Below are 12,485 nucleotides of genomic sequence, written 5' to 3' on the forward strand. Positions count from 1 at the left end.
TTACATTATTTAATAAAGGTAATAATGAAGGAGGAGGTAATGAGGTTCCGTCTGGAGGTGGATGTTCAATCATGGAAGGACTTGATTTGAGATCTTTTGCCTAAGAAGATGTTGAAACTTATAGTGATGATGATTTGCGAGAAACTTATGCTTGACTTAATCAGGATCCACCAATCTTTGACAAGTCACGAATAGATAAATATGATGTTATGCTTGTTTAAATTGTTGGTGTGTTGTGTTGTGTTGCCTTGTTAGTTGTTATTTTGTCATATGTTGAAGTTGAAGTTGACTACTTAACTTGATATTTTAATTATTTGATATTTTGTTTATATTATTATATAGATATATAATTTTTAAATTTAATTATGATGTCACTGGTTTGACCAGTTGGACCATGCGAACCACGGACCGCTGGCCTCTCCAGTTCAATATTCGGTCCTGTTCTGAGCTTTCTAAGCATATTAAAAACATAGGAACGCAAATACAGCTAAAAAAAACTATAGAACCTATGCCAAAATATGCTAAAGGAAAAATACTATATTTACTCAAGTTTTGATATAAGTTCCTGTATTTTTTTTAGTATTTTAAATCCTTACACTTTTTTTCTTTTACAACTTTAGTCCCTAAATTTTTATAGGAATGTTGATGTGGCACAAATGATGTTAATAAGGTTGATATGTCAATTAACACCTTTAATTTTGTGATATGAATTTTTAATGAGCAAAAATTTTTAATAAAAAAAGCCTATATCAAATGAAATAAAGATACTAACGTGGATTTCTTAATAAGAATTTTTTTAAAAAAAAACAGCCTACATAATATGAAAAAACGATGCTAACATGAATTTTTTAATTAAAAAAAATTAAAAAAGCCAACATGAAATAAAAATACTGGTATAGATTTTTTAAGAAGCAAAAATTTGAAGACTCGAGGTTAGCCCTTTTATTTTATCTGAGGTGGGCTTTTTTTTTTAAATTTTTGCTCATTAAAAAAATTATGTTAGTTTCAGTTTAACATATAAGTATAAAATTAATGGTATTAATTGCCATATAAGTATTATTATTATCGTTTGTGCTATATTAATATTTTTTTAAAAATATAAGAATCAAAATTGTATATGAAAAAAAGTATAAAAACTTGAAACGCCAAAACAAAAGCATTGGGACCTATACGAAAACTTAAGTAAAATGCATTGACTAAAAATATTGTTGTCGATCTGTTAAAACTATAAGAATCAGTAACTATATATTATGTCTTTCCTTTTATATGTACATATAAAAAATAGAGAAATAAAAAGCTGCATCAGACAGTTGATGCGTGGGCCGTGGCCAGTTGCATTATCGACTTTTTCGTGTTGGTCATTTAGTGCAGCACCTCTACGTTCCTCTCCATGTTTACCCTTATAAACTCTCCCTCCCCTCCATACACTCCCTCACATCAAAAAGCTTCAGTCTTCATGAATGAGTGATGAGTTTTTCTGTTTCCATTATTCTTTAGATCGATTGGAGTCGCGTCCGGAGGTAGAGAAGGATCGGAAGATGGCGATAAAGGTGAAGAACTCAACAATGGTGAGGCCGGCGGCGGAGACGCCTTGGAGGGCGCTGTGGAATTCCAACGTCGACTTGGTGGTGCCGAATTTCCACACGCCGAGCGTGTACTTCTACAGGCCGTCGACGATCGGCGGGTCCGGTTTCTTCGACGGCAAGGTTCTGAAGGAGGCTCTGAGCAAGGCTCTGGTGCCTTTCTATCCAATGGCTGGGCGGCTCCGCCGGGACGATGACGGCCGTATTGAGATTGACTGCAACGGCGAAGGCGTCCTCTTCCTGGAGGCCGAAACGGGAAAAGTCATTGACGATTTTGGTGACTTCGCTCCCACGCTTGAACTCCGGCAATTCATTCCCGCCGTGGATTATGCCCGTGGAATCGAAACTTATCCGCTGTTAGTGTTGCAGGTACGTTAATTCTGTTGCCAGCTCACTCTGTTTTTTTCATTATTTTTTATATTTTATTTCATCTTCTAGAACTATGCGTCTTGAATAGTATGCTCCTCTGGTCCTGTGTTTCCATGAAGAAGAGAGTATTATTTGTGTCTATCTTTGTCTTCTTCTTCTTTTTTTTAATTACTCATATTACCTTTATCCTGCAGGCAGTCTTGTTCAGTTCTCATAATAACGAAAATTTTAATATTAATTCATTATGTCGTAAGAAACTAGCTTTTTTATTAAATCCAACCCCCAATAATTATATTCTTTTATTTATATTAAATTGTTGATAAGGTTATTAAATATTAAAATATTTTATTTTTAAATTATGTATTGTTGATAAGGATAAAATTAAAAACTTATTAAATATTTAAATAGAATTAATATAATTTAAGATTTTTTTAATATCAATAAAATATATTAAAAACTACTTTTAAATGGAATAAAAGAGCAATGAAACATGGTGGACCATTTTGGACAATGATTTATTAAGGCCAACGTGAAATGTGTTAGGTTTGCCAATAAATAAGCTCAGTTTAATTATATGCATGTGATTATAGCTTATGGGACATAGGTTCTAGCTATTGGACAAAGCTGATAAGGTACTTTTTCCATTATTATATTTTTTGAAAGGCGCTTATGTGACAATTGATTATTAAAAAAACACAGTATGGATAATATTGTGTTTTCGTTAAAATTATGATTAATCTACAAATCTTTCTTAACTTTAACATTTTGTCTTTGGCCCCTTTTTGTTAGCCTGTTAGGTTCTTCCAAAACTAAAAATTGACATATAATTCTGTTTTGTTTTTTGTTTTTTGTTTTCTTGCAACGATTCTCTTTTGACAATATAGTCATCAATTTCTTGATTATTAATAAATAATTTATTTCAGCTAATCAATGTCCTAAAGAGAGATTATACTTTTATATAGAATTATCAATTAGGGCTGATCCTTGAAGAGTTAGGGTTTAAACGGGCTAGCTCTATAGAGCCCAACTTCACTTTAGGGTTCCATTTTGACTGATCTGACCCTAGACCTTAGGGCTGAAAGGCCGGCCCTCAAGTCCTCGACCTATATATATATATATATTTATTTATTTTTCAACTTAAAATTTTAAAAAAACATATTTAAAATTATAAAAAAAGTTATTGCACATAACATTAAGTCTAACATAATAAATTTAAGACAATACACAGAATAATAAATTTAAGTTTAATCAAAAGTAATAACATCACAAAATTGACACCGATAATAATTAAACTTTACTTGCATCATCAACTAAATCTTGATAATTTTTATTATAACCAACATAAATATAATTTAATCCTGCTCCTTGTGGAACCTCATCAATTATTACACATAACATTTATTTTTGAAATGTTTATTTTTATATTAATTTTTTTTTTAAAATATATATATATATATATATATGAGGGCTTAAAAGGGCCAACCCAATTTACCATTTTGTAGCTTAAAGAAAAGGCTCAGTTTGAAATTTTTTCAAGCTTAAAAAGGTCAGCCTAATAGGGTTGATCCTAATTGATTACTCTACTACTGCACTTCATTAGGTCAATTTGAAAATTCAATTACATTAGAGAACTGTCATGGCGGAGTATCTTATTGTTCGTATGGATTGATCTAGCACGTGGTGAAAAGGGTTGAATTATATGCAACCTGCTTATTTAGACAAGTGTCGAAAATTTTAATCCAGCCAGAACACATCCATTATGTTATTATTTATTAAGTATTGTTTTAAAAAAAATTAAATATTAAGCACTCAAATGAAATTATAATTTCCAACAACTATTTCAAATTATTAAATCTGATGGAAATTAAATATTAAAGAAAAAAATATTTATATCATCTGGAATTTCTTGATGATATAATAATATTTAATTATTTATAGATCGTCTTAACTTTTAATTATGTTATAAAATAATGAAACTTTTCCTAAATTCTTCAAATTACACATGCATAGTTAAAATCGGCATGCAATCCTTACGTCCAAAATGTGACAAGTATTCAGCGTATTTCAACATGGATTCAATTCTTAAGGAATAGGGAGCAATACGGGATCAAACTTCTAGATTCATGTTTGTAATACAAACTAGAGTCTTAAAACTTTGTTTTTTCCCAAGGTAACATATTTCAAATGTGGAGGAGTATCACTTGGAGTTGGTATGCAACATCATGTAGCAGATGGATGTTCTGGTCTCCACTTCATAAATGCATGGTCTGATATAGCTCGTGGCCTTGATCTCACTATCCCTCCCTTCATCGACCGGAGCCTTCTCCGAGCTCGTGACCCTCCTCGGCCAGTTTTTGATCACGTCGAATACAAACCGCCTCCGGCCATGATCACTTCCTCCTCCTCGCCACCACCAACAAAACCAGGCCCAGGTTCATCAGTAGTATCCATATTCAAAATGACTCGTGACCAACTGAACCTTTTGAAATCTAAGTCCAAGGAAAATGGAAACACAGTCAACTATAGCTCCTACGAGATGTTGGCTGGACATGTTTGGAAAAGCACATGCAAGGCACGTGCCTTACCCTATGATCAAGAAACCAAATTGTACATTGCCACTGATGGAAGGTCTAGATTGAAGCCAGCCTTGCCAGAAGGTTACTTTGGAAATGTGATATTCACAGCCACACCAATGGCTATGGCAGGTGAACTCATGTCAAATCCTACTTGGTATGCTGCAAGCAAGATTCATAATTCTTTGGTGAGAATGGATGATGAGTATTTGAAGTCAGCTTTGGACTACCTTGAGCTTCAACCTGATCTGAAAGAGCTTGTTCGTGGGGCTCATACATTTAAGTGTCCCAATCTTGGGATCACAAGTTGGGTTAGATTGCCAGTACATGATGCTGATTTTGGATGGGGAAGGCCTATTTTCATGGGACCTGGTGGGATTGCGTATGAGGGATTGTCATTTATAATACCAAGCCCATCAAATGATGGCAGCTTGTCTGTGGCCATTGCTCTTCAGCCTGACCATATGAAAGTGTTTCAGGAATTGTTATACGATATTTAATTCTTTTCTTCATCTTTTTCCCCGACTTAGATACTTAATGAACCATATACATAATGTAATTGATAGCACTTATGAACAAGGATAAGCTAGAAATTTTTATTAGGGAGGTCGAGATGACAAAATATATATAATAATCGAAGGAAGGTTAAATCAATATATATATATATATATACCATTTCAATAATATAAATATTCTACAAATATATAACAAAAATAAATATATATAATTTTATTTTTTTAAATTTTGCTTATCAATTTTTTTTTCGTGGCATAAAAATTATTAATTATCATGTCTATGATAAATTTTTTAGCAATTTTCTTTTCAATATAAACTATCGTTAAATTGGTAAGAATTTCATCTTCCCTGTGAGTGTTGAATGATTTAATGCATCCTTAGGATCTAAAGCTATGTTCAATCGAAGAAGTTTTATTACTTGCTGACTGGATTTACTATTTAATTCTTTCAATTGATAATAATAGTAAATAAATATATTAACGCAGTAATGATGCTCAATGTCACAAAATCTTTATGTCAATAATATCAAATTATATCAAAATAAAAACTATCTGTATCATAAATTTCAATAACTTAATGATTACAAAAAAAGCATTGTTTTTTAGAAGAACATTCTAGCCATAATTTTTAACTTTTGAATAAGTGATTTTATAATTAATATCAAACATATAGTATTTAATATATCTTGAATTTTTTTTTATTGCAATGTTTGACAAATTTTGTCAGTAATAATTATCCTAATTTCTTTCGTGCAAATAACAAAACACCTTTCCTTTTTTATGCACTGATCTATTGAAGTCATTCATGAATCTTCAATAATCCATATTTTGGAGACCATGGTCCCTTGCTGACTTTATTTCTGAATTTGGGATCTATGCTCCAGTATTTAGCTTCTTAGTCCTTAACTCCTTACGGCTTATTTTCCCTACTTTTAAGTGTCCAGAGATAACAAGTTGGGTTAAGTCGCCAATAAATGATGCTAATTTAGGTGGAGAAGGCCTATGTTTATGGGACTTGGTGTGATTGTTTATGAGGGACCGTTGTTCATATTTGGACTTGGTTTCTCTCCGCTGCATCTACATTACAAATTTGAACTGTTTAGATTGACTTTTAATGATACAAATTAATCTATATTTTCAAAAGCTATGAAATCTAATTTAATGATTCAAAAATGTAGAGTTCTAATAAATCAGACTTTATATATATATATTTTTCTCTTCACTATATTTTTTTTATTGATGAATTGTGACTAATTGAAATTAATTAAAATATATTTTATTTTATTGATCACTTTATATTTTGTGGGAATTGATGGATTAAATCTTGAAAATTAGAATTAAATTTTTCACTTAATATTTTTCGCACATGTGGCTATTAAGTATTATCTTATTTTGTGCAGTTTTTTTTGAAGCTAAATTAAATATCATTAATGGAGATTTATTGGGCTTGAAGTCATATGGGACACACGGATTATTCAATGAAAAGGAAGGAATAGAAACACAAATTGAAAAAAAAAAAAAAAAAAAAAAGCGAAAGTATTCAGGAATCAGGAGAGAATGAGTAGAGGCTGAACACGCGCAACTCAAGTTGCTTCTTCCTTTTCTTCTCTTCACTTTCGATAGTTTCTTCTACCCTCATGGTCGCCAGCTTTTGTTCAATTTTTAGAGCCATAGGGCTCTATAGTTTATTTGCATATTAGCTACAGTATTCTAATCCTAGGTTTGTAACGGGAGTCTTATAGTCATAATGGAGACTTTTGGGTTGAAATTCCTGTCTTATTTCCCTCTCTTTTTGCACTCTTTTGTTGTAATTTTTCTTTGCTCCATGCATGTTCAGCTTTGGACATAATATATTATATTATTTGAGGGATTTTGCTGTTCAGATTTGAAGTATGCTTTAATGGAATTTTTAGATATGAAAGTTTCATCAATTCCTCTTTTTATTGCTGTTGGTGTTGCAAAATTTATATTTTTCAGATTTGGGTGTGTGTTGGTGTTGCAAAATTTATATTTTTCAGATTTAAATTTATATTTGTCAGATTTGGGAAGGGGGGGTGGGGGTGTGTGTGTGAAATCTGCTCGCTTAAGCATCGAAATTATCAAAATCAAGGTAATAAGAGCCTACACCCGACAATGATTACCAAGTTTTCTTATATTCACAAATGAGAAAAAAGTTTTCCAAAATTTTGATGGAATAAACAATTGTCAAAACATTTACAATAGAATCTCAAAATTTTAACATTAAGAATTCTCCCAAATACCTTCATTAAGCTCATAACATGGTTTTCAAAGTATTGCAAAAGCTTAAAAATTAAATGGAGCCCAAAACATTTGTTTTAAAACTCAAATATGTAATTTGTGCAGAAATGAGACACATGTCATGGCGTCGCTTGCTTCTGTGCCATACATCACGACATGAGGTGTCATACACCATGGTGCATTACACAAAATATAATAGCAAACAGCTATTGTCATATAATAGCATTGGAAATGAATTTTTGACATGTCCCAAATCTTTATCCGACATTCAATTGAGGTAATTTTGGTGTTTACATGGAGCTTTCTCCTAACTCTAACTAATGACACTAGTTTCATATTTAAATTTATTTTCTATAAAAAGTTAGACTTTCAAACCTATTTACACCACTTTTCACAAAAACTCACCACAAGGGTGTCCAAACTTACATACAAGTGTCAAAAGCCTACACCGGCCACTTAACCACCCTCAATGAACTCTAGGAGATTTATGCAACACACCACACTCAATAAAAAACATATAAATCATAAATTTACCACTCAATCCCATATCTCGTAAAACAATCATTTTAATTCCAAAACAATCCAAATACATATTTTCCTACTTGCACAAGTATTTTGGCCCTATATAAGGATTTACAATTAAAACTCACTAACTCAAGGTAAAAAATACACAAGTTATATGCTATAATAATGCAAGAAGTACAAAAATAATCATGCGATTTTTAGTTGGCAATTTAATCAACATTAATACACATAAAACAACAAAATGAGGCATATTAAAAAGGATTACTCTATATCCTATGCCTCAACATGTTTTCCCTAGTCTGGATCCGATGACCTAGGCCTTAAAAATATTGAGAATTGAGGGGTGAATACAACCATTAAGTAATCAAGTTTCACATAATCTCTACAGTTGCATATCAATTGAAAACAAATATAAATAGGCAGAAACACACAAACACAACACATGTGATGAACATAGCCACGATTCACAATAATACAACCATGTGACCGAGTCTAAAATACATTTATCCATATTAAATGACAATGCACATCATGGGGTCACAATAATACCAATTATGCACCCTTAAACCACACTAATCACAATACTAACAACCATATGGCCAGGTTTAAATGCATGATTAAATGCTAGCCTTATACCCTCATGTTACCTCCGACATGAAACTAGTGGCTATTATGTATCTACGTTATTCACGAACTAATCTAGCCTTTCACTTATGAGGAGCTACCGGGTCAGGGTCAACTCACTCACTTGTGTAATTCGGTTTCCCCAAATACTAACAACCATAGGGTGTCGTACCCCTAATCTAGCCTTCTTATGAACCGGTGTAAACTAATTAGGTTCGAGTCTCTAGTAGAATAAGTGGGACAGTCCTGAATCAACTATGAAACAAGGACTACCTCTCGATTCTAATGGTCAGTGCTATGATAAGTTTTTGATTCCAACAATCACTACCAATATCACATGGGTTTAATCAACTACTCCTCTCCCTAGGCGAACTCTTGCCAATAATCATGCCATGCATATTTGACACATACTATGCACTTGTGACAATTAATGTCATGGATACATTCCTCTTATCACATCAAGCATATAAAACACTTTTTTCTCCACTATACTCCACATACCAATTAGTATATACACATATATTCACAATCATCATCATTAATCACATGCAAATAAACATACATATCATTTCTAACCATAACACATCATCAAACATACCAATTTGATTCAAGAGTTTAAAACATCAATTATGTTTTAAATCAATCATTTCAACAAATAAGCAATTAATATTCAACTATATAAACTAAGTTTTTCTTGATTATCTCAAACCTTTAATAAGTCAAAGGTTTACCCCTCTCAATAACCACTTCCAAAACTTCTTCCAAACTTGAATGGTGCCAATTGAATTACACTACAATCATATTACAAGAACATCATTATTGTCTTACTTTTAAGGATTTATCAACACCAAACTCCACACATTCCTCCCTATCAAAATCATAAAATCACACTCACTCATTCCCAATGGGTTCATTAGGTTTCATTAACCCACAAAATCACTAATGAATCATTAAATTATCATTAATCATCCACAAACACTCCCAACTACCTCATTAATTGCTAATTTTGCATATTAATGGCTCCCAACTACTAACTACTAATAAAACCATTAATATTGCATTTAGATACCCTAAGCAACTCTCATTATATCCCTTTTAACTAATGGGTTCAAACTCATAACTTATATGGATCGAAAATCACCCTCCTAAGTCAAACCATAACTCAAATCTTCATAAAAATGGAAGTAGAAGGAAGAAAGGAAGCTCATTATACTTACCTTAGGTGTTGAGAAGTCTTTAACTACCCTCAAGGGTCCTAATATGCATGTCCTAATAGAGAAATTTTGTGCTCTATGTTTTTTCCTTTCCTCCTCTTCTAATTTTACACACAGACATGAATAGATTATATCAAATTTTTGGCCATGCACCGTGGTACACATAGTCTCCCACTGTAGCGTGTGGTATAAAGAGCTCTAATCACATTAATTTTGCCTTTGTACACTGCAGCGGATCGTCCACACATCGCAGCATGTGACACAAAAGGCTTTTCTTCACTTTTTCTTCTTCTCTCCTTATCCGAATAGCTTGACTTCAATCTAGACCCACTTCTTGGACTGAAATCAAAGCTAAACACACTGATTAGACCCCTCTAACCCCACACTTCATCTATTCACTAATCACACTCATTAAACTAATTAATTATGCTAAATTTTCTCATATGTTACATTATATTTCTTGGATATTGAAATGCCATAAGCTTCTAGTTGATTAATTAGAGGTTTGAGAGGGAATTAGAGGAGGAAATTGATTAATTTTCTCTATTTGTGAAAAATTCTAGGATTAATTATTGCTTTAGTTTAAAGTTTGATTGAGAAATCATTGAACTTTGAATTAGATAATGGCATAAACCTTAAATCAATATTATATTCAAGAATTTAAGTTCAAATTTTCTTTCAAAATCTCAATCAAAGGAATCAAACTGTAATTTTAGACAAGAACAATTGCAATCTAAGGGAAGAACTTGTAGTTAATTGTATTTCTCATATTAAATTTCAGTTAATCATTAAGTATCTCTTTTATTTGTCCTATTTTTGTTAATTAGATATTTTAAATTTCAGTTTCAAAACCCTCCTGCTTAATGTTTTAAATTAACTTTTGTTTTAGTTGCCAAAAATTCTAATTTAATAGAATAAATCCTTGACTATTGGAAAACCGACCCATATATTGTTCTATTACTTCTATATTACAAATCTTAAAAATTATTTTTATTTTGATACTATTTAACGGTAGCATAACTAATAATAATAGTAACTTGTCTGTGGTCATTGCTCTCCAGCCTAGCTATATAAATGTTCTGGTAATTGTTATATGGCATTTAGTTCTTCTTCTTCGTTTTCCTTGGACACTTGATGAATTTCAGATATATGAATGATTAAACAGAGTTTGATAATCTATACACACTCTTCACTTTTTAAATTTTTTCAAGTTATTTTCCCTTTCCAATCTAACTAGACTGCTTGATATTTATCTGAGATACTTCAAATATACAAGTTTCCTATATTATACAACGTATTAACTCTTTTTTTTTTTTTTTTTGCTGCTATGTTCTGTGGTTTCATTTTATTTTCTATAACTGCGTCAACTCACTTTTGACGAGATTTTCTTCTGTTCCACGAAAATGCGTATTAAATTACAGAAAACAGCAGCTATATTTTAGAATCAGAATGGTTCTAGCTCTGTTTTGTGCTTCACCAAGAGAGCATGATATTCATATTGAAAGATTGCAATACATATAGAAATTCTGGAAACAAAGACGCTCATGAAGGATCAAGAAACAATACAAAATCACTTTATGACAGCAAGGTTTCTTAATTCAGAACACACCAGAGAGTTAGTTGAAGAGAAAAACGAAGATCATCAAAGCGAAGGTTGCTGCGGAAAGACTTAAACTTGAGTCCCAAAAACAAGACACCTGTGATAAGGGCGAAGTTGCAGAGTTACGATTAGGATGAGGATGACGATTAATATTTGCACTACCAGAACCAGAAGGCGATCCTCTTCCTCCACTTCCATGTGCTTTTCTTACATTATCAGATAATACCTCCATGTCCTTCATGCTTCCATACGATAATCTCTCTGAGATTGAACAGTGAAACCATCAACAGATTCAGCAAGCAAAACATAAAAGGCTTGAAAATTAAAGCTGTAACAAGTCTTACCCAGAAAATGTTCCTGCTCCTTCTGCATACTGCTATGGTTTAAAGCTCTGCTTTCTGAGGTTGAAATGGCTTGAGCGTATGAGATGAAGAGAAACAGAACAAGAATTGTTGACACCATCCTTGGGTCGTCTGAGGAAATGGAGGATTGTTGTCTCTTGTCTGTGCACAAATGGGTACTTGGTTTTACTTTGAACGAAACCTCGAATTTCAGGCGATAAGGCTCATAAGGTTATCAAGAAGCTAGGATTTCATTCCTCTTACAAAGAGAAAGTTGCAGGATTCTCGGGAGGAAAATGGGTTCTTTGGACTGACAATCTGAGCACTAATGTGCTTGTCAATCAAACCTAATTCATACACATGGAAGTAGAATATCTCAACTATGGGAGAATATTATACTCTTCTCGGCAATGTATGGGAACCCACAAACACATTTCAGGAAATAATTCGCCGAGGGGACAATGGCAGTGCCGCAGTGACATGACTTTATTCTTAGGAGGAAGACATAGAGGTTCAAAAATCAGTTAATTCAAAATTTTAAGTTTGATTTTTAATTTTATAATATTATGATAAATTTATAACTTATTTATTAAATTTTAATATGATTGAATAATAAATTAATTTATATTTTTATTAAAATTTAAAATATAAGTTATAAATTTATCACAAAAAAATTATAAAATTAAAAATTTAATTTATAAATTCTTAAAATTTAAATTTTAAAATTTAAATTAAATTAATTAATTTTTTTAAGATTTTTATGTCATTCTCCATTTATTCCTTACTGTGTCTGGGGTTCTTGAAAATTTATATATTACGCTCAGAAATGAACTTCAAAAGGAAAGGTTGTCAGAGGTGAGAGACTGACTTGACTTGATTAAA

General features: G+C 31.9%; 2 protein-coding genes across 2 annotated transcripts; one reads left to right on the top strand and one right to left on the bottom strand.

The window, feature by feature from the left end:
• Positions 1 to 1,395: 1,395 nt before the first annotated feature.
• Positions 1,396 to 5,039, top strand: LOC129297807 (shikimate O-hydroxycinnamoyltransferase-like). The gene is made up of 2 exons (XM_054936155.1): positions 1,396 to 1,952; positions 4,123 to 5,039. The coding sequence occupies exons 1-2, from the start codon at positions 1,461 to 1,463 to the stop codon at positions 5,023 to 5,025; spliced, it is 1,395 nt and encodes a 464-aa protein (XP_054792130.1). The 5' UTR covers positions 1,396 to 1,460; the 3' UTR covers positions 5,026 to 5,039.
• A 6,087-nt stretch (positions 5,040 to 11,126) lies between these two features.
• LOC129297805 (uncharacterized) lies at positions 11,127 to 12,053 on the bottom strand. The gene is made up of 2 exons (XM_054936154.1): positions 11,607 to 12,053; positions 11,127 to 11,523 (listed from the first exon to the last, which is right to left on the bottom strand). The coding sequence occupies exons 1-2, from the start codon at positions 11,722 to 11,724 to the stop codon at positions 11,279 to 11,281; spliced, it is 363 nt and encodes a 120-aa protein (XP_054792129.1). The 5' UTR covers positions 11,725 to 12,053; the 3' UTR covers positions 11,127 to 11,278.
• Between the last annotated feature and the right edge of the window lie 432 nt (positions 12,054 to 12,485).

The sequence above is a fragment of the Prosopis cineraria genome, unplaced genomic scaffold (genome assembly GCF_029017545.1).
Source record: "Prosopis cineraria cultivar Desert tree isolate PC_DT_omini unplaced genomic scaffold, ASM2901754v1 PC615, whole genome shotgun sequence".
NCBI lineage: Eukaryota > Viridiplantae > Streptophyta > Magnoliopsida > Fabales > Fabaceae > Prosopis > Prosopis cineraria.